Below are 23,752 nucleotides of genomic sequence, written 5' to 3' on the forward strand. Positions count from 1 at the left end.
ATAAAATTATTTTCAAACTGTTTTGGTGATAGGGCAGTAAGAAGGAGAAGAGTAAAATCAAGTAGTCACAACAGGGATGCAAGTACATGAATATCTCAGAGCTGGTGTTTCCTTGTACTGTTATGAAACATGAAAAATACAAGTTTTATACAAATACATCCAAAATTGAAATTTTAGTTTGCTGGGAAAATGTGGCACATTTTGTGTGTCCACAGGAAAAGATAGTTGAAAAGATAAGAAACCAAACTGTACAACTCACATGCATGCACTTGTTGAGATAATTGGTGATGTTAAAGCATGATGTAAAAAAATTGAATTTAGATTCACAAACATATTGTTCCCCATAAGGAAGACAATACATAATGAAGATCACTTTATACTAGGATATCTGAATTATAGACATGGTAAATATTTAAGATATTTTACACGATCTGAAAAAGTAAAATGCCCCCATAATTAAGGCAAAGTGATTTCCTTTGTTTACTATATCTAAATAATGTCTCCACTTCTTTTCCCCAGAATATCAAAAATAATATTTTTCAATAACTATTTATTAGTAATCCATGATAAGTAAATATGAGCAAAAGAAATAAATGTTACTCTTAAAATTCAAAGAACCTAGAGATCTGAAATAATCCAACCTACCATACAGAACACTCTGCAACATCTGAGAAATAGTAACACATCTGAGAAATTTGAATACCCCCACAAACTCACTACTTCACTATGTAACTCCTTCCCCTATTGAGGAGCTCTGGTTGCTTAAAAACTTGCAGTAGAAACCGGCCTCCTTAAAACATCCTCTAAATCCTGATGATACTTCTAGTTTAGGATCTTTCCAACTTACTCTGAAATCCTTACACAGGATCAGATTCCCCCTGGGGAATCAGTGGCCTGGATGATCTGTATATACACCAAAGGAAGTCCCAATTAAAACAAAATAGGGCTGTCTCCAGAGAAGTATCATCTGATCAGCTCCCCGAAGTCCTCCCAGACTGTAGGGCACTATGTGTGGGGTCTGGTCCTTTAGCCTACAGGTGCATAAATTTGATCTTGCGAAACCCCAGAGTTGAGTGGGCTGAAGAAAGCTGACTTGTGCCCCCAAAATGCAGGGAAACTCAGAACTATTCAGTTCACTCAAATGCAATACATAACTGTCAAATAAATAAGATATCCAGGTGGTACTCTCAAAGCCGTTCCCAATTTGTCGGCTACACAGAAGTCAAATTATTTTAACCCTGCTCAGAGAGCAGAGCATCGAAACAAGAGAAATGGGTTGACTGAGTGAATATTTAATAGCATTAGACACTGATAGTCTAGTGCGTCCATCTCTGCAGCTGGGCACTCTGGATTTGCTAGTTCAAGTTGGCTTCTCAGGGCACACCACCCTGGAAAGTGCTTGAATACACAACACAGCGTGACACTCAGATTCTTTTGCCAAAAGCTCCAACCCTTATGCAAAGTGAAACATCCTTTTTCAGATACAGAAATAGTTTTAGTCTAATTTTACAGCCATATTTCTGCTTCAATCCGTAAGGTGTGGTTTTGATAGATTACTTCTCTGAACAACGTCTTATTTTCAGCTTTTTGGGAAGAAGGCAGGGGTAATGGTAAACACACATGTACACACGCACTCCACAAGTACACACACACGCCGTAGTCGATTTAAGTCTCTAAACTGCAATGCCTGGCTCAGCACCCTTTTGATCCACTTACCTTACTTGACTTGTGATAAAGCAAAGGCTTGCCATTCACCATCCCCTCTGTCTCTTGGGCTCACCCTGTCTCTTCCCCAAAAGCCCCAGCATAGAAACAGCACGTGGAGCTGTGCTTTAGACTAGCCCACTTCCATAACTCCTGACGGGAATGCTGACTGGCAAGGCGCATGCAGCCCTTTTAGCTCTGCTGCAAGTAACTCAGATTTTACCAGAAACTGGTTTCTTAAAGAAGGCAGGATCTCATTCAGAACAAACCATTTGTAAACATTTAAACAGGAAACTGGACAAGGATTTTAAACAAAGACACAGAAGAGTTTCTACCATCATCATTCTCTCTCTTAGAAGAAAGAGCACAACCCTGACATTAAAACTCTTTTTAAATGGAGAACAGAGAAGTTGATGCCTAAATTGTCAGTCACTGGAGAAAACATACAGACCCCAAAAGTATCATTTTTCTGTGATTTTAAATCTTTAAATGCATTGTTATGGCTTGAATACCTCTGCATAAACATCAGGATCACAAAGACCCACCATGGCCCATACGTACATTTGGTTGGGATATCAGATTTCTGTGTATCTACTCTTCCTAATATACTTAAATCTCATTTCTAAAACATGTCTATTGCATTACTAGAAGTGGTTATGTATTCAGGTTTTCAATCAACTGGTTTACTTGTTTGGACTGACTATAAATTCGTTGACATATATTGATGATCCCTCATTTTCTTGCCCAGGGATCATTTCTTCTACTCATTTATTTTCAATCTCTCTAAGTTTCTTATTTGACAGTATCCTGTGAGCAGCATAACAGAGCACTCCAAGCTCATAAGGAATGGTGTAAACTAATTAGCCGATTCTAGGATGGAAACTATTCCCCTCCCACGTGATCATCCAGTCTGGATAATGAACTTTGTGAACATATCCAGCTCTTACTCTGCTAAGACAACAGTCTCACTCAAACAACCTCTTGTTTTGCCCTTGACTTTTCAGTTCCTGATTGTGGATATGGCACAAATCCAGAAACAAAAGCAGTATGGGGAGAGGGACAAAGTTGAACATAAAATAGCCTTAGAAATGGATTTTGAGTTAAGAAAATTCTTGATATTCTTTTGCAACTGACAGAAAGAAAAATAGCCCTAATAAGATGTGTTTGAAAAATACTCTGACAGAAATCACAGTGTACAACTGAAATGCAGGGAAGTAACGGAAATTCCCCTACATACAGGTGTGCAGAAGCACTGAAGGGTTACTAACGAACACTAAATAGAAATGTTGAATAGTTTGTTATGGAGAGAAGATCCAGAAATAAGAGGGGAAAATCAGTGCTGGTTCATTACATCAGCAGCGAGGCTGGCAAACCCCACAGCTAAAGTTGTCGTTCAACAGCAGGTGCATGGTTTGACCACCCTGGCTTGTAGCCTCCCAGCCGAGGCACGGAATGAGCCGAGTCTTCATGGATTCATGAAAGATGGCAGGCCATCTCAAGGTGTCTCTAAATGCCCTGCTCCTACTTTGGTCACATAGTCCCATATTGGAAATTGTAACCCACACTTTCCATTTCAGTTTTGCTGCGTTGTCTTACTGCAGGTGTGATTTGTTACCAAAAACACTATGACACAAAAGCCCAAAGTAACTTGGAAGAATGGAAGGAACCAAAATAGAAAGTTCTGTATATTCCTAGTCTTTTCTTTGGAAGTAGTTCATTCAGTTTAATAATAATTATCAAAGTAGAAATATTATAATGCAAACAAAAGATTACCTAAATAGGTAAGGAGACCAGATACAGAAAAAAAAATGAATGATTTACATGTCATCTCTAGTCTCTTCAGCATGTTTATGATAAATCCTTTATTAACTTGGGTCTGTAATTTGAAATATTACCCATCATACCAATGAACATAAATATCCCTACACAAGAAAGCACTTAACATATTTAACAATTCACTTCAAACTTTACTGTTTTGCAGAGGACACCTAGATCTTAACATGTGTAGATATTTCATAGCTCTGCTTAAACATAAATAATATATTAGTCTAATTCACTGATACTGAAGGTACATTTTTTTCTCATGATGAATACTGTCATCATCTGTGACTGCCAGCAAAAATTATAAGGATGCACTACAATAAAAAATCATACCCCTATACGGAAATGATAGGAAATAATCCATTTCATACAAATAGCAATTTATTCTCAATCTGCCATCATTGGAAGAATCCATTACTGCTGACCAATTACTGTGGTGCTGAAAAGTGTCTTCAGATTGACGTCAAGAGAGTTATATTTCTTATGCGTTTAAGCAAGAATTTTAAAGTGTATCAGGTCTCAGATGATAGAAGAAACTCAAAAAAGGCAAAACTTTATATTATGAACTTATAAAGAATGAAAGACCACTGAGAGATGGCATTACAAATAAGAAGCAAACATATTTAGACTAACAAAGGTCAGATAAAGGTCAGGTCTCTATAAAGATATTTTATCTTCATAGAAACTTGAAAAAACAAAACTTGTTAATAACCCAGGAAAGGGTTAATTTTAGAACACAAGTCTTTTCTTTATCATGAGTTTAAATTTCACATAACATTGCTAACGTAGGCCAACTAATATGAATTGGAATACACTTACAGCATTCAGTATATACTGTGTTAGTGTCTACATAAGTGATTCTGAAATAACGTTTACTCTTTCAATAGCTTTATTTAGGCAATAAGAAAATGGATGGGTGCTGGCAAAATTCATGTTCACAGTAGTCGAAAAAAGCCTGAAAGAATACATTTGTTGAAATCTGCATTTGGTTTTGGAAAACTTCTGTTTAACAATTGAACATGGCCATGTTTTAACTTTTAAGCTCCCACACTGAGAGCATCAAGGTATTACAGCAATTTACTTTTAGGGACATTATGCTGGGCTTTGAAATTCAAAAAATAGGATATTTCTTTTTGAATTATTTTATGATCAATGTATGGTCTCTACACAAGGAAAATTAAAGCTGTCTGACAACTCATAGAAACACCACTGGCTCTTAAAGGTGTAGGAAATTGCATAAAAGCATGAAAAGCACTGGGTAATTTTGCAGTTTCATCTCTAAACACAATTGTAGAGACATCAGTCTTTCAATTCTTTCTCCCTCTTTCTTCTGAAGCATGGCCTTTTAATTCGTGCCCTTTTAAATGTCTCTGCCTACTGTAGCTCTGCTTTGTAACGCACTGGTTGATCTTACCAGGCTAAGAAAGTATTTATGGGGGTGTTGCTTTTATCTGTATTCACAGAGAATGCTAACAAATTAGAAGAAAGTGCCAGAGAACACCACATACCTTGCCCAGAACATTACAATGGCTTCTGCATGCACGGGAAGTGCGAACACTCTATCAATATGCAGGAGCCATCTTGCAGGTAATGTTTTCACCCTTTAACTTTTAAATGTGTAAAGTAAAAATATAGACACTACATTCTGAATGTTTACAGAGTTGGATGGCATTCTGCCTGAATGGGTGATCAGCAGCTAAGCTTTTCTCTGCCTCTCCTATACACACACACACACACACACACACACACACATGCACACACACACACAAACTAGAAAACAACAAAATGCCTGTGCTTTATATACCCGAATACTATGTAACACATCACTATATACACTCTTCAGGTAAAATGTTACACTGTACTTTGGGCATTGCAAGCTCTTTTAAGACACAGCCTCCTCCGTTTTATTCACCACTCTCTCCCACGGACAGAGAGCAGTGCTTGACACATGTCAGGTACTTGGTAAATATTTCTCAAATAAAGGAATGGCTGGGTCTTACATCCATCCATTCAGTACCTGAGATAACATAGTTGCTTTTGGGAGGTCGTCTTTTCCAAAGTCCTTCAGGTCTTCCAGTAAATATCATCAATCTTGGTTTAGCTAGGCAAACACTCTTTTCTGTGGATCTGCTATCCACAAGACTCGTGTAGTGAGATTATTAGCTGCATCTCCACAGACTCAAACTCAGTTGAGACACAAAGAAACTGCTTGTCTGGATTTAGTTAATACATACAAATATCTGCTGAATACTCATGGATAGAACAGAATTATTTCAGGGATGATAAAGCCAAAGTGAAAAAGCAAATGTATTTTTATTAAAGGAATATGCACATGGCATGTGATGAAATAGGTTGTGTATTGCTATACGGTGGAATGCATATCACTTTTTCCCTCCCCTTCTTCTTTTTCTCTTCTTCTGCTTCTCCCTCTTCTTCTTTCTTTCTCTCTCTCTCTCTTGCTCAAGGACTGTCCTCCTTTCCTGTTTTCCTTCACTGAATCACCAGCACCTGCCTTCCAGTAAAGCCAGGCAGTGTGAGAGGAAGCTCCTGCTACCCTGACATCCCCAGCATAGTCATCATCATTAAACCCTTCTGATGCAGAAGACAAGATCCCAGGATGCAGTTATGAGAAATTCAAAGTGAAGTACCAAAAAATAGTTGCACAAAGTCAATGACAAGCTGGTCCCCATTAGTATTGTTTTCATGTGAGGTGTTTCCTCATTTCATTGTCAAATACTAATTCTAGCATGAGATTGTCTACCTGAGCTTTCTGGTGAGTGAGGGGCAGCATTCATTCTCAGATGAATAGCACATGTTTTGCCAAACTTAATTGCCTACTTCATAATTAATTTTTTTTCTACTGAAATTTGACTTTCTAACATAAGTGGACAACTTTATGACCGGCAAATTGAAGAAATCACTCTTGTTGTGCCTCTGACTCTAACATTTTTTTAAACACTTATGCTAACAGTAGCATAAAGAATCCTTTATTCAAAAATGAATAGCACTACTTTTTATAAATATGTCATCAGAAACAAGCCTTTTCTCAAGTAATTATGTAGACTTAGGTTGATTAAAGAGCAAGTTAAATAAAACATAAAACTCATCAGAAAAAAAAATATATATAGAAAGAACAATTGCTCCTGGGCATCTGTTGTCTCTCTATAGTAGCACCACAAATTATCTCCCAACCCTTCTATCTTCAAAATCTATTATTACAAGTATAAAAACAAACCATGTGTCTTTGAAATCAAAAACACAAAGAGACCTTGTTGAAAGCAGGTACTTGAGAAACATATCTACGGAGTACTATTTTTATATGAGAGGTAAACAAAAAGCTCTAATTTCACAATGATGATAAATGCCCATCAGCCAACTATAAAAATGGGTCCAGCAGCCACAGGTGACTGAACACTATGATTTCTTCCAGGTGTGATGCTGGTTATACTGGACAACACTGTGAGAAAAAGGACTACAGTGTACTGTACGTTGTTCCCGGCCCTGTTCGATTTCAGTATGTCTTAATCGCAGCCGTGATCGGAACGGTGCAGATTGCTGTCATCTGTGTGGTGGTCCTCTGCATCACAAGGTCAGTAAGTGCACTCAGTGGCCACATAAAGCGATGTGTCGTTTCTCCTCTCTTAATCAGATCACGCTAAGTACAAGTCCCTTCAGGGGCTCTACAACTATTCATTCCCTGGAGTCCTATTTCCTCATCACAACAGCATCTGAACAGCCAAACGGAAAGATACTGATTTCCATTCTGGACTGGTAGAAGTTATTTTCCTTACTTTTGCATTATGATGAGGGTTATTTATTTCCTAAGCAAAGGTCTTTTTTTCCCTTCTAATGTGTAATACCAATCTTTGTTTAAATATGCTCTTTTCTTTTAACTATAAAAAGTCAGTCTTCATTCAAACTAATGACAGACGATGTTAATGACCAGTGTTTCCTTCCTTACCCAGATCAGTATGCCAAATGAGGTCAGAATAGATTTTATACAAGGCCTAAAAAAGTATTCAATTATAGCTCTCATTTATGGCACTTATATTTCCCAGTATAACTCTCAGGTATAATCATTTTTAACATATTTGGTATAAACAACAAATACATTTTTATCTTAAGGTGATAGAATAACTTTTAGTCACAAAATTCGAAGAAAATCATTATAATGAGAAGATTATTTTGTAGGACATGAAAACCTTGATATAAGGAAACATGGAGCAAATTTCACAACAAGGTTTCATACCAAATAGCAATCAAATGGTAATTGCTTCCTGGAAAGCTCTGTTGAGAGAGATACAGAGATCTCATTCAGTTTCAACAGGAAATAAAACCATGATTAGTCAGTGATGTCTGACACTGAGTTTGGAGCAAAGGAGTGAGGCCAGGTACTTGCTTAACTTCATTAGTGTGCAAATTCATGGGAAGCAAGAATTAGATGCCAAGCCAAATGCATGTTATTTATGTCCTGTCTAACCAGAAATGTTATTGAAGAGACTTCATTCTGATTCGATTTTACTCTGCTTGAGAGAAAAGCTCCTGGAAAGTTTTTCAAGGTTTGTATCAAATTCGCAAGGCATTTAGACTTTCATTTGTTTGTACAGCTCTACAGTAAGTCAGAATGCTTCCCAAAAAATTATTTTCAAAAGATAAGAATATAAAAGAAAGTATCATATCTTTAGAAAATAAAGGCCATAATACATCTTAGCATCTGTACTGTGCTATCTTCTTTGAGGACAAGTGTGGCATTTGCTCTTGAAAAAAACAAAATATGGTTCATAAATCCTTGCCTGGCCTAAAGGCTTATTAAGGGAAGATCATTGACAGGAGCTTTGCGCTACTCTGAGCCAAGTTGAGTTCATCAACTCGACTCTCACACTTAGATGCCAAGTGAGTCAATGGATTATATTAAAATAGATTCTGGGAAATATAAAGATAACTCAAGAAACCAAAAATACTGAGCAGAAAAGAAAAGACAGAAAGGAATCTAAAATACAGGGAACTGTGCCATATTTCTCAAAGGGTCTTGAGCCTTCTAATAGCTTAGCAGTATCAGCACATGAAAAATGAAATTCATATTTAGGAGAGCTAATCTCCTAACAATTTGATTTGCTACTTCATGTATTGACAAAAATGCAGAACTTTAAATACTTTAGCAGATGTTTGCAAGTCTGTTATTAATCCCAGTTTCATTCCCATACATACTAAAAACAACTGGAATACACAGGGTCCTTACTTCCCCAGGAATTGTGTGTCTGTATATACGTGTGTGCATGTATCATATATGTATACACACACACATATGTATATACATTTGATAGCATTGTGAAGAAGGAACAGTTATCCCCTTTTTGGAGATAGGGACCCTGCGGTATGAGAAGTCAGTAAATTGCTGAGCAACAAGGGCAGAAATGGAGTCTAGGCTGCCTCGTGTCAGAGCCTGTGCACTCACCCACTGCTCACACTGCCCCTTGGCTGGTCATTATGTCTGTATTCTGATGTCCAGGACAACCTAAACTGAGCTCCAAATTAGGCAAGCCACTTTTTAAAAGCATATAGCCGTTTTAGCTTCCATGTTGAAACAAAAGCTATCTTCTGTTTACTTTGAGGAGGAGAAGGAGCACATGAGCTAAATTAGCATTATGGTAATGCATTTTATAAATCTGTCCTAGGCTGTCCAAGCTTTCCAGAGTCTTTCCAGGAGTTATACTAGTCAATAAACCACACTGTTCTCAGTATGGATTTGTTTCATTCACTTGAAAATATTCTGCTCAAAAACCAGACTTTCCAACTAGGCCATGCTCCTGCAAAACCCTTCCTGTCCAAACCCTCCCTTCCTGGTGATCTCGCAACATTTGTCTGTCAAGACCTATTCCAAAACATCTAGTTGCTAAGAGATTTACAAAATCACACCAAGCACAGTTCCCCTCATTCTCTTCAGTTTTCTCTTAATCTTGTCATCACCTGGTTTCTCCTCTTTTCTACCTCTTTTCTTTCTTGTCTCCTCTTCCAACTTTGCTTTTTTCTTTTTTCTCTAATTCCTTCCCCTTGTTTTTACTGTTTCAGTCAAACATCTGCCCTTCTCCTAAATACAACATGTGTCATAAAAAATACAGACATCGAGAGACATGTTCTGAAATGAGAGTTGCCCTGTTGAGATTTTCTACATTTTTATTTCTAGCTCCCAGTTGCTGGGACTGTGACTTCCAGCTCCATACTCATTTTGATAGCTTTATCCTCTTCCCAAAAAACCCCACATATATACCTACTATATATATGTATAGATTCATATATGAACATATATATGGATATATATTTTCTGATACCCTACAGCTTATTATAATAGGATTTTATACAAACTTTACAGTGTTATTTTTATTTGTGTCATCAAAGCATTATTTTATTATAAGAGAAAAGACACTAGATCAGAGCTTTTCAGATAATTTAACCAAATATTAACTTTTTATAGAAGCTAAATAGTTGGTATCAATTTACATCTCTAGCTTATAGTATTAATGTACAAAAATGATATTAGGCTGAACCAAAACAATATCCCTTTCCATTACATATCCAATATTAACAGGTGGCTCATTCTCTGGTTTGATAGGATTTAAACTTGTAGCTTTGAAATGTCAATATAATGTTCATTCTTAGGACATTTAAAATATGAAAGTGTTGAAGACCTTTAACATGAGATTAGACGAGCTCGCACTTGCTTGATTGCACTGCACTGAGTCACTCTGTGCCTTGATATGCAAGCAATTGAGAACTAGGGAAATGTATTCCTCTTCAACTTCTGCCTCTGTTCTTCGATTCTTCTCAATGACACTTAAAGACGACTGCAAGGAGAAGCAAAATCAAACAAACGAAAAACCTCTTCCAAAATAATTCCAGCTTCTGCTAATAATAAAGTCTTTCATCTGAAATATTTTCATAATTTGCTGAATCCACAACTTCACTCTGTGATTGTGGGACCAAACTTGAGGTAATAGCACTGGACTAAGATCTGTAAACTTTCCAACCTTCTAGGAAATGCCCCAGAAGCAACAGAATTCACAGACAGAAGCAAAATACAGGGCACTACAGTTCAGACAACACAACAAGAGCGTCCACAAGGTTAATCTAAAGGGAGCATGTTGCACAGTGGCCGGACTACCGAGAGCTTGGACTACACAATACAGTATTATAGACAAGAGAATAAGACAAGAGATCTACACATGTTGCCTTGCATTTGTGGTAATCTACACCAATGAAAACATGTACTACAGCTATATTTGATTATGTATGGATATATTTGAAATAGTATACATTGTCTTGATGTTTTTCTGTAATGTAAATAAACTATTTATATCACACAATATAGTTTTTTCTTTCCCATGTATTTGTTATATATAATAAATACTCAGTGATGAGAAAAAATGGCAGTCTTAAATTTGCGGTATCTCATAACTGTAAATACAATCAAACTAGTAAAATCTGTACAGGTACCAGCACTTTATCTTTCTCCACATCTAGAGACAGAGCATTAGTTTATACAGGACTCAGTGGCTAGGTTTTGAGTGATTCCAAGATCAAGGGAAATGATGGTTATTGGAAAAGAGAAAAAATAATTTACTTTATATCGAGTGAGGATAAAATATTTCAGATCTTTGAATCATCTCTATTTCATCAACTTTCTTCCCTAGTCTTCCATTTTCAGCCCCAGAGCAGAAAAATCTCTGGCATATAAATTAAATAAAAGAAGAAGGGGAGGGAAAATTGTTTTATAACTCATAAAGGTGAAGGAAAGAAGATATTGGTTTTTATTTGGGAAATATCTTAGAATCTCTCAGTTAAGTGCATATATCTGAAAGATCCTGAACAAGTTACGTATTAGGAATACACAGAGCACAAAATCTATCCCATTTAGGTGAATGGAATTAAAAACTAGGGGGAAATTTTTAATAACATTATTAAATGTGTAACAACAAAATCATGAATTCTCAAAAGCACCTTGCTATATTTACAGTATATGGGTCTTTAAAAATTAAGTTAGAATCACAACCAAATACCTCATGAATATCTTTGTGGCTAATGCAGCACTATTATCTGAAGTGGAACTAAGATGATAATATTTCATGAAAACAGAGAAATGTGTTTTAAGCATATATATATATGTATATATATATGTATATATATATGTATATATATATATGGTGAGATAAGAAAGAAAATTAATCCTACAGCATATGAAAGACCTTAGTGGGAAACTGGTACAGATTTTTGAGTTTACAAATAAGTATGATCCCTTTGGGAAAAGATAAACTGTGAAAATTCTCAAAGAATAAGATGAAAATAACAAGTCAAACAACTGCCTTATTACCGTTTAGTTCTTCATAGCTTTCTGTGGCTAACATAGCAAATCCAAATAAAGCTTTCTTTGTCTCCTTCAAATGACCTCTGCATGGACTAAAAGGAATGACACTTTCGTGTTCACACACAAGAAAAGAGAGGGACAGATATTAAGCCAACACATTCTGAATATAAACTATTTGGTGAAAAATAAGTTTCCTGAAGTGATATTTAAAATATTTGTTAAAACATTTTTAAAAGGTGACAATTTAAATAGGATTTAGGACTCTGTGAAAAACCTGATTTTCTATATTAGTCATCACTTTGGAAAGTGTAAACCTATTGGCATAACCATCACTCAGGTTTCCATAAATCGTTCCTAGTCTACTTGGACAAAACAAACTCCATTTAAACTTCTGTGTGGAATTTTAGTTTGGTTAACAGGTGCAGAGATGTAACGAGCCCTGATTTCCTTTGCAAGATGGGGTTGTGGCAAACAAACCTTTCCTTCTCCTAAAGGAGGAACAAAAATGCAACATCACAGGGCTTAGTAGAGTTTGAAAGAAACAACAATTCACTGGCTTTTACCTGTAAGAGTATGAAATGACTTGCTTCATTAAATATTGATGCATTACTTTGTGTGAATTTTTATGATCAAGGGACCACAAACCTAGGGGTTGGAAAAGTCCTTTGAGTTAATAATACAGTACACTCCTATTCACCTCCGTGCTCACTCACCCCATGAAGGAATCCCTTTTGAAAGATACATAATGAATCTCAAGTGAGCATATACTATGTGCCAGGTACCATTTAGGTCCTAGGGAAATACAAACAAAACATGACCTCTGCTCTAAAGGAACACACAGTCTTGCCCTGACATAATCAGCCAGCCTCTACGTGCGTATATTGTATCACTCGGAATTTCATTCTTGGACAATTCTAATTTTGAGATCATTTTTTTCATATTGAGTTGAAATTTGATTCTCTATAGTTTCTACCTATGCTTCTATTTCTCCTCTCTGGAGCAAAGGAATAATGACTCATATGTTTAAAAATATTAGGACAGATATCATGTTTTCCCACTCACTTTTGCAAGTATTTTCTTCTTCTGATGAGACATCCTTAATGTCCTCACCTGATCTTCATGTGATATGGTTTCTACTTCCCTCGAGCATCTGCATTATGCTTCCTTGGACAGATTCTACTTTGTCAGAAGTACTATGCTCAGAAATGCAGTCTACTACAGTTGTGGCCTGACCAGCACAGAATATAGTAGAACTTAGCAGAAAGCAAATTTAACTGTGAGCCATAATCTCTAAATTCAAGTCCTACTTTGACTACAAATTTGGTGTGGACCCATGAGCAAGTCATCTCACATCTTAGGTCTCACTTCTAATCTTCATAAGTCTAAGATTCTAGGTATTCAGCAAACCAGGCACTATACTTTTATTATTGCTACCTCAGACCACATTAGCTATTTTTGCTGCTCAACTTAAATTCAAAACTCTCCTTAAATAAACTGCTCTTAGGCTGTGTCATTCACTCATTCATTCATTCATCACTCATTCACTCGTTACCCATTTATTATACATTATACATGTACTGAGGTCACCAGCACCATACTAACCTATGAGATGAGGATAAATACAGCAAAGCCCCAGCCTGAAAGAGATCAGATCATCCTGGGTCCTTGCATCAAAGATCTCACAGCCTTGTAGGGGAGACTGAGAGGTAAATAGTAAATTACAAAGAATGTAAGGAAGGCTATGATAATGGTCGGTTCAGAGAGCTTGGGGACCCTCCAGGAGGGGCGAGACTCGGAATGACATCATCATTCTGCACACAGACCTTGCCTCTTGCTTCCGAGATTTCTCTCCTCCCCATGCTCTCTTTGTGCCCTTCTTCTCTCCACAACACTCAGAGCAAGTAACAGCTTATCAGTGAGGCCCCCGTAACTCCCTTGGCTGTCTTCCTAATTCTGTTATGGTATTTTTCATGTTATTCCTTAATTGTCCATGCAAGTCTGTCTTTCCCTTAGCCTGGGAGCAAGAAGGCAGAAAACTAGTGCCTTGCCAATTCTTTCCATTTATTCAGCAAATATTTATTGGGTGCCTACACCATACCAGACGCTATTCTGGGTGCCGTTAGGAAGCAACAAAGTGGATAACAGATCTTTACTCTTACGCTCACATTCTAGCAAAAGAAGTGGAGATGAGGATTAATCAAACAACGGACGACAACAACAAAGGCTGGAAAATTAAAAGCTCTATTCAAAAAATTAAAAATAGAATGAGGTGATTCAGGGTGACTGGGATTGGGCCCCTCCAAGGAAAGCGTAGCAGACTTGGCCTCTGAAGCTAGAGAAAAATGGGTCCCAGTTTAAGCTCCACTTGACTAACTCCTTAACCTTGAGCAAGTTGCTTAATTTCTTTATGTATTTAAAACAGAAAAAAAGTCTTCCCACACTCCCTATGACTGTTATGAGACACAAACAAGACTCCACGTTGTGCTTTGAACAAGGACACGCAGAGTGAACTTTCACTATATGGAGATTCTTTTTTAGGGATATAATAAATATTTGTTGTAAAAGTAATTAAGAAGGAAGAACCACATGTCATCAGTTAAACAAAGCATAACAGGAATCATATGGTTTGAGTCAGAAGGAATCGAGCAATCACACTCCTCAGAGGAGAATCTCTTGTCTCTTTGGAAAAATAAGGTAATACAGAGTTAAAAAAAATACAGCTCCTCCATTTTTTTTTTCAAATGGGTCCACTGGCATCATGTTCAAACAAGAGGAGCGATCATTTTTTCATTTTAAAAGAGGTCTATCCTGATAAAGCACAGAGCATTAAACCTCTCGTGTGTTTCCAGGCACAGGATGAGTGAGTCAATACTGCAGTGACTTTGCAGGGCCAAATTCTTTACTTTCATGAATCCTTAAGGAAAAGTCAGTACAGACTACTGAAATATGACAGAGATTACCTCAAAGGCACATTAGACTCTCAGCTAATGTTTATCTTCAGATGCTACTTCCCTTTTCCAAAGGCATGCAGCTCCTGCACCAGCAGTTACTGTTCCCCAATTACAGTAGACATTTCTCTTACATAATCAGTCATCTGGATATCAATCACAAAAACCTTTTCATTGAATTAATTGATATCTTTGTGTGAGCAGCCACATTATATGAAGGGTGAAGGATTAGATCAAGTAATGGCATTGGTTTTTATAACCGACGCATAAATATGCAAATGAGTAAAGCCTTTGAAATCAACATCAGGAAGGCGGGGGTGATGTGCAGCCCACCCGGTCATAGTCAGGCCTCCTTCCAGGATCACTCTGGACAAAAAATCTATTTTACTGGTCCAGTCACCCTGGAAACGTGACCGAATTCAGTCCAACACAAGAACCTAACTCAGAGTAAAGAAGTCCAAAATTAGGTGTTATGGGAGAGAGGGAGGGAGGGCAGAAGCAGTCCTGGTCCTGTATTATCGGTGTTCCCACTGCCCTTGTTAAACCTGCCAGTCTTCCTGATCCAACAGAGGGACTCCCTCCACTCGAGGCTTAGGCGTGGTGACCTCCAGAGACAGCGGCTCTCAGGACGCACACAGTCAACACATTCTGCAGGGCATGTTTGGAGAGCGCTCCATGCCCTCCCTCCCTGTGGGTGTCTCCAAGGAAGTTGGACACCCTCCTCTTCTCAAGATCCTAACCACCTTTTCCTTCACCTCATGAAGCCTCCGTTTTCTATTAAAGCCCTTCTCTGCCACAATCCATGGACTTATTAGTCTTTGAAAACAAAGGATTTTTTATGAGCAAGGCTATGAAAACACAGTAGAGAGTAATGTCCCAAATTATCACAACAATATATTAAATCAACAAACATGTTATATAAATAACACTTGTTTAACTAGCAAGATTAGAAAATACAGATAAGCCAAACACATAAATTAATCCTACCAACAAAAGACACACACCATGGTGTTTGTGTATATCCTTTCAGATATATTCTATGAAAATATGTTGAAGTTTTTATAAGACAATAAAATAATTTTAATAAGCTGAATGCTCAGTAAAGAATAAGCTACAGAGTTTCACAGTCATTTAAGCGTAACTTGTCAAACTACACAATATATGGTGTGATTCTTGTGTAAGCTTCAATCCCTCTCAGCTGGGAATCAGTGAGGCCTTCGAAGAGTTTATTTTTTGTTGCTGTTGTTGTTTGTTTTGGGGGGGAGGTAATTAGGTTTATTTATTTATTTTTTTAAATAGAAGTACTGGGGATTGAACCCAGGACCTCACGCATGCTAAGCACATACTCTACCACTGAGCTACACCCTCCTACCCTTTTTGAAGAGTTTAGATGACTATCATCTCCAAGCCATCAGTTTGCACTTTTACCTTTCCCCTATAACACTAATTTCCCACTGTTTCCCATACTTCTTACAAAGGACCCTTCCAGCCTCAGTGCTCTCGTACCACTGGCAAGCTATTCTCAGTCTCGCAGTCTGCAACTGTCCAAAGTTTACCCATAAAGCACGGGACTTCATCCACAGAATTTCTCCTTAATTGTCCCTGTGCCTAACTTGGATCAACCTACACCCCAAGATTAGAGCAGCTTACCCTCCACTTACCTGAGGATGTTCTGTTTCTCTTTCCACTCTGTGGAAGCCTCTCTCCGATCTCTGGTCTAGAGAAGGATTTGGCCATTTAACCATCACTTAGCCTCAAGGTGCTCATGCCAAAGCTGCCATTCCTCCAACAGTTCACACTTAAGTTAAACTCAGCACATGAGGGTGTTGACCTCTGAGCTGAGCTGTTCCCCAAACTGGGGCTCTTCTTCTCCTTCCTTGTACGGTGTGAGTAAAGCACTGCTCATTGGCATTAACTGAGGCATTCAGTTTGGTTCAGAACCAGCACTTAGTATGAGCAGTGTCACTTCAAATAACAGTAATTAAGATATGTACTTGTTACTACTTCTAGTTATTAAAAGTATATATACCCTGATTATCTTGAAAAGGACTTGAACTAACTTTTAAACTTGAAACAAGATAAAATTGAATAATTAAAAATAATATGAGAATATTGTATCATTTAAAGGAACACACAAATAGGTACTGCCCATCACGTGAGCTGAAGGTAGGAGGGCACCGAATGTTACTGGATGCACTAGTCCAGTAAAGACAATCTGTTCTTCCAACAGGCTTTACTGCATGTTATTTCAAAAGGTCTCTTTACAGGAACAAAGATGGAGAGAAAATGCTGCGACCAGGAGTGAACACACTTACCTCTTAACTAATTACTTGGGGCAAAAAAATTCTTAGCTAGAAGTTACTTCATCTGTTCATATCTCTAACCTCTGGACCAGTGGCATTTCAAGTAAGACACCCTCCGAGGGAGAAAGAACACTCACTTGGGGGAAGGCGAGAGAAGAAAAGGAGCAAGAAAGAGCTGAGAGGGGAATCAAAGGCGGGGGGAAGGTGAGAGGGATGGAGATACCCAACATCTGGATTGGGAGGAGGAGGGTAATTATGAGAGGAGGAATTTAAGAGATGGTTTGTTCAGTCCTTCAAAAAGAAGCACGTCTAAAGCATTTAAACAGGATTGCAGGCATGTGGAATGGCAGCAAGCAAGCAGGGGGCAGAAAAGTGCTGCCCCAGGAAGGCCTCTTGCCCTGAAGTCTCAAAAGACCAACCTGCTGTGTGTACAGGGTTGGGAGGCTTGGCAAGCTGGTCAGAATGAGGCCAAGGCACAACTCCAAAAATGATTGTTCAGGCCTCCGGGTGAGGAGGAGAATGTGTTTAAAAGAAAAGTTTTGTCATGTGCATATTTTCTTCCTCCCAATTCTTGACCTCAAGATATGCAGATTAGATTATTTATATTCTGCAGGACAACCTTGTGCCAAAGCACTGGGTCTGCTCTCTAGATAGAAAACAAAAGAACAGCTCATCCTCTGCACTGAGGGGCCAGCCCTCCCTCTCGGGCTGTGGAGGTGCTGTGGCAACCATACACACAGGCTGTGGGGTGTGATCTGATCTGGCTACACTTGGAAAACAAAATCCTGGGGTCTTAAAGCAGCCTGGAGCAGCCTTAGAAAAGACACGCTCAAGGAGGAAGCAGACTAGCCCCTGCCTACAGAAGACAAACCCATCTGTGGTCGGTCTGCCTGGGGAAATATGGGTCAAAAATGCCAAGCGGAGCAAACCATTGGAAAGTATTGCTTAGGTCCAAAAAGGTGAGTGGAAAGAGAAAAATGACTGCTCTAGAAGTGGAGGTTAGGGGAGAAATGCGAAGGGAAGCCCAGGGTTTTACTTCCCAGCCCTTCTGAAGGCAAGTGGCTCAGCTCTTCACAGGACAGCACCAGCAAAGCTGGGCAACAGGTAATTAAGCCCACAGACCAAAGTCTTGTAAAGAGCCAGTGACGTTGCCCACGTCCCCCCAGAGGACTGAGACTTTGCCGCACCAGCATCCACATAATAACATTATATTTCTCGTTTAAATAAGATGTACATGGATGTTCACTTGCGCCCAGTTACAATAATGCATGATTTATATGAAATTAACTCTTCTGCTTAATTACAGTCAGGCAGGGATTAAGGGAGAAAAGGCTTTTACTTTGTAAACATTACATGCTTTAACACTTAGCCTCTCTGTGAAATATGACTGGTCCAATCACAAATGAAAATGAGGTCTTCGGTCGCTGGGTTTTACCAGCCTTCTACGAGGATGAAGTGTTAACTGAGTCACCAATCACTATCCAGTGAGAACAATGGGATCCAATTCTTATGCAATGTGAATGTATAAGCTGGAGTGCTTTGTAGCAAAGATCTTGGGTTTAGAAATTTTGCATCCAGTGCAGAGTTTAACCGTCTGAGTAAAGATTCTGCAAAAGGCAAGAGAACAAGTTTCTAGTTTTCCAGAAGTGGTGAGGAAAACGCTTTCTTCAAAGGGTGACCCAAAGCTGCTTCGACAACAAAATGATTAAAGGCTGCCTCTTCTCTCATCTTACATCTGTCACTTTTCTGCACTCCTTTTTGCCACAAACATGAACACAATCTTTCTCTGAATAAGACTTCAGATTGCACATTAACGGGGAATTAAAAGTGAAGTTCAGTGCAACCCACACCAAAGGCATTTTTTTTCCAGTGTCCGCCAGACCTGGTGCCAGAAAACTGGAATTGAAGAGAAGTCATTGAGCTGGCACAATAAGAAAATGATTGAAGGCAACAGGGATTGAAGTTTCATCGTTATCAGTTCAGTGGAGACGCGGCAACGCTTCTCTGAAAAGCTGCACAAAAATACCTCAAGGGGCCGAATGCTCACCGCACTGGCCAACCACAAAAGACGGCAATTTCATTTTGCCACATTGTCAACCCTCTTTTCACCTGGTACACAGAAGGGCCAGATACCATGAGAAAGGGCTTTGAAGGTGAAAAAGAGAGACAAGATAACCTGTGAGCTCCTAAGAAAACTCATGGAAGAGCAAGATCTTACACTCAGAGCAGATTGCATTTGCCAGGAAAGGACTGTAAATTGAAATTGGGCAAACTAGATCCTATTTTCAGAAAACTGAAAAAGAAAGAAACCTATTCCTAATTCAGGGCCTGAGTTAATTTCTTTAGCAATACCTTTAAAGACTGTGCGTAATAAACTAGGTACCTACAGCATCCCAAGGACTTTCATAGAGGATCATTAACCAAAAATTACACTTAATCGGTAAGATCACAGGGTACACGCGACAGGCTTGTTTTACTTCATAATCCCTTCCTGCTTATTCTGCAACAAAACAGAAGGTGGTAAGAACTGCTTCAAGTTCTGGAATCCAGAAGGGCTTCTGTGGGTTAGATTTTCAAAGACGTCCCTGGAAAGGCTGGAGAGGGTGTACAACCACCTGGTAATTTCAGGGAAAATTGGTCCAGTCGCCTGTGCTTTGCTTGCTTCTTTTCATCATTGCAAATTTTTCTGTCAGGAACTGAGGCTTTAGAGAGATTAAGCTGTTGATTTTTTTTTTCCCTTCTTTGAAATCAAGGTCTTTCTGTTCTCTTGAGTTACCATCTCCCTGGCACATCTCCCTGCTTCATGTTGTGCCCAAGTCTCTCAGGCATCCTCACTTTAAAATGCATGAATCAACCTTGAATTTTCCATCCTTTGATCCTTCATTGAGTTGTTGTTTCACAGTATCAAAAAGCCTCAAAAGCTAAGACTTGAATAGTGGTCATACTCAAAGGAACACTATGCCAGATTCGATCCTGAATACACAAAATCAAAACTCCTTCAATTCCAGACGCAACCCTTTGTTTGACCTGAGAGTAAGGTAATGAAACTGCCCTTAAAGGACTTTTTTCTAGCTATGTCTGAGGATTTTAAGAATTGACATTATGATTTATCGATTGTGATGATGCATGACATACATAAAATTACAATTTATGACTAAGTATAAAATAAGACTGGCTTTATTGATGTCCTACTCATCTTTTTATAGGAGAGGTATTGTTTGGGGCACTTTATAAATAATATTTTACTTAGTTCTTACGATGAGCCTCTGAGATGTGTTATTATTATATCATTTTTATGATGAAGCAACTGTAAAGTAACTTGTAAAGCTAGAAATAACTTGGCCAAGGTCACAGGGCCAGCAAGCGCCACAGTCACAATCTGAATCCACATCAAACCAAAATTCATTCTGCTCCACGATGGCATGTCATTTCCTTTAGTTTTTGTTTTATACTATCATGTCAGAAATCACATATCTTTCAAATTTACCTGTTGGCCAGACAAACGCTTGTTTCAATAATGCTGCCATTGCTCTGGTTATTTGGAAATTTTGCTGTTGAAATTATACTGAGACAACTTATGACCCAGACCAGAACACTTGTTTCAATATGTTATAAAGATGTTGTCCTTGAGTTCCTACTTTTCTCTCCCTTCTTCCCTCTTCTTTTCTTCCAATTTTAGGGAACTTAGTTATCCCCACAGCTCTTTCTACTTAAAGTTAGAGGAGCCAGAAGAAAGAATTGAACAAGATAATTCCAGATTTTTCTAAGTGATAGCATATCAGACATTATCTTGTTCATGTATATGTTTACTTGTTTTTCTGTCTCTTTTTCATCTTTGGCCACTCTACCCCAAAGAATGTTAAGTTTCATGAGATCAAGAGGCTTGTCTTGTTTCCACGATCCCAGTGCTTAGAACAGTTCTTAGAACATTGTAGGTACTCACTTAATACTTGTTGAACAAATGAATGAATGAATGAAATTAAAATCATCTCTGAGCTTCTGCCAACCAACCTGGAATCACTGGCTATGTAAGTCAGAAACATAACTATGCCATTACAGCATAGAGCAGCAGAAGCTGAATAAGACATGTTCAATTTGAAAGTGACTAGTCTCTGAAAGAGGCCCTGAAAGTCTAAGCTGATAGTACAGAGGCTGATAAAGGGGCCTTGGAGTCTTTTTCTTTTTTTTCCCCTTTCCCCTTTTTCCCTTCTAACCCTCCATAAGCCATTCTAGCTTCCAGGCAGCACCCTGGTGGGACAGAGGGTAGTATGGAGCTGGTGTGCTATAAATTATAGTCATTACAACATGTCAGCAGCCCCCAGCTGAGAACTTTAACTCATTGCTATGAGAGCTTTCAAGGGCATCCACTTTCAGGAAGGTTTAGGGGGTTTAAATGTCTTTCACAACCCAGCAGGCTTTTTAACTCATGAGAGTCTGACACTTTATTGGGTGCATTTTATCTCACAATCAGTTTAATTAGGAGCTGTCAGATTAAAAATGATTTGTTGTTTCTGAAGACACTCGAACCTCAGATCCATTTGTTGAAGCCATTCTCTTTCCCTGTCTCTCATCTGTCCTTTCAATATCTAATACAAAGCAGCGTAAGGGGACAACACATTGTGGCTACCTTGACTGCCAAATAAAGCTACATAATAACCCTCATTTGGAAAAATATGTAAACGCTAGGTCATGATTGAAATCTTCAGATAGTATATACACACCCTTTGAATAGTCAGCATGGAAACATGCTCTTGTTTCATTTTTTATTAATATCACTTATTTATGATCTTTTCTCAAAGAAGAGAAGTTTTTTAAGTGGCTCTGAATGGCAGAGATCAGAATGGCCAAAAAGTGAACTGATGTGTAAGATAAAACTCAAACACAAATCTAGGCAGGAATAAAGGAACAAGAGGCACCTCGTCTGATTTCATTTGTTCAAGACAGGGGTCCTGATTCTATCATTAGCCATTCACGTGAAGGGACGCAAGTAAAAAAGAAAAACGTTAGCTACCTAAGAACAGTACTTCCAAAGCTCCTGAGGTAGAAAATGTAAAATGAACCCTGCTTTCCATGAGGTCAGCTATAAATGAAGGATGTATTCCGAACAAATTACCACCAGCAAAGGCAGAGAGCCCTTTCTGATGAGGAAAGAGAATACCTTGCAGTTCAGCTGCCAGACGTTGTCATAGGGAAGAACTGAGAGTGAGGAGAGGAAAAGCCACTGTAAAAGACCTACTTCTAAGAATCTATACTGCAATCCTTGCCTGTTTCAAAACTTCAAATAAAAAGAACCTGATTAGTTAATAGTTAATAAAAATGATTAGTAGGTAGAAGACACTGAATCTTTCAGACCCAAAATGTGCCAGAGAGAAAAATCTATAAGATACTACAGGAAATTAAACACTTCTTAATTGCATATAGGGCTATAATGTGTTTGCACATTTATTATTAAAATTTGATTACTCTTTCCCTCCTTGGTATAAGAAAAGTAAACTGGAGGCCCAATGAGATTTAATTGTGTTGTATTTGTTATCTGAATTGGGTCCATTCAAATCTGTCCTGGGTCCAATGAACTATTCCAAAAAGAGGCTATGGGGACAGAATTATATTAGGAGCTACAAATTCAATGCAAGGACAGCCTTAGCTAAGTATAAAGGAATTTACCAAGAGCTAGGACTTCCTCATTGAGTACTGGGAACCAAGGCAAAACGTTAGCAATGCACTTTTATTCTCTGAGTAGAGACCCGCTCTAAAACCAAGTTGCAAGGAGGTCTAGGAAGCCAAGCTACCTATGATAATGCACACCGGTTTCTTTTTTTTTTTTTTAAACAAGTATCACTATTGTTTTACAGTTGAAAAACAATGAAACACTCAGAGTATAAAATTTCTAATTAATTGTAGAAATTTACCGTTCAGCATTGCCCGTTTTTTTTTTTCTTTTCCATTCTTGGTACCATTCTTGAGACTTGAATTTGGGGAAAGCTGGGGGAAGGCGCAAAGAGAACCCAAGTCAGAGAACACAAGCACCAGCTTTGAGAAGGTGGCTGTTTTGCACCACCTTGAAAAGTCTTGTCTAGGTGCCGTGATGGCCACAGTGTGGTGGCCAAAGACTACACCACACTGGCATTTTGGAAGCAGGATGTTTTGGCAGGGAAGGCAAATCCTGGGTGAAGCACGATCTGCCTCGTTTTATGCCATGTTTCAGTGTCAGTCGTATGTCCTAATCCCTTTTTAAGGTGCGATGTAGTCTAGGAAACAAAGAGATCAGAGGAGTTGTTCGATACAAGCAAAAGCCTACCAAATGGGGAGGAGGTGGGGCAAAGCGTACTGCTTAAGGCTCTGGATCGTATTTACATTTCCTGGGGAAAATATCCACTCTCTGTGAATTACCCTGGACACTCACACATCAGACAATCAAAATCTAAGTTTGACTTTGAGTTTATAAAGCCCTAAATAGTACATACCTCCTGAAACCAAGACTGCCTGCTGCCCTACGTCTCATTAAAGGCACTTGGATCAGCAGGATTATGTTTGCTGATCATCCTGATGAATAATTGAAAGAGAAGAAAAGAAATGAAGAACTCTCCCTAAGGACTCTCTACCAAAACCTTCTGTAG

General features: G+C 38.5%; 1 protein-coding gene across 1 annotated transcript in view; it reads left to right on the forward strand.

The window, feature by feature from the left end:
• Positions 1-10,947, forward strand: part of TMEFF2 (transmembrane protein with EGF like and two follistatin like domains 2) — a 221,561-nt gene extending 210,614 nt beyond the window's left edge. Inside the window, exons 8-10 of the mRNA XM_006207290.4 lie at positions 4,989-5,112; positions 6,956-7,114; positions 10,558-10,947. Coding sequence (XP_006207352.1) covers positions 4,989-5,112; positions 6,956-7,114; positions 10,558-10,654 — 380 coding nt within the window. The 3' untranslated portion in view covers positions 10,655-10,947. The remainder of the gene's footprint in view (positions 1-4,988; positions 5,113-6,955; positions 7,115-10,557) is intronic.
• Positions 10,948-23,752: the final 12,805 nt, after the last annotated feature.

The sequence above is a fragment of the Vicugna pacos genome, chromosome 5 (assembly GCF_048564905.1).
Source record: "Vicugna pacos chromosome 5, VicPac4, whole genome shotgun sequence".
Lineage (NCBI taxonomy): Eukaryota > Metazoa > Chordata > Mammalia > Artiodactyla > Camelidae > Vicugna > Vicugna pacos.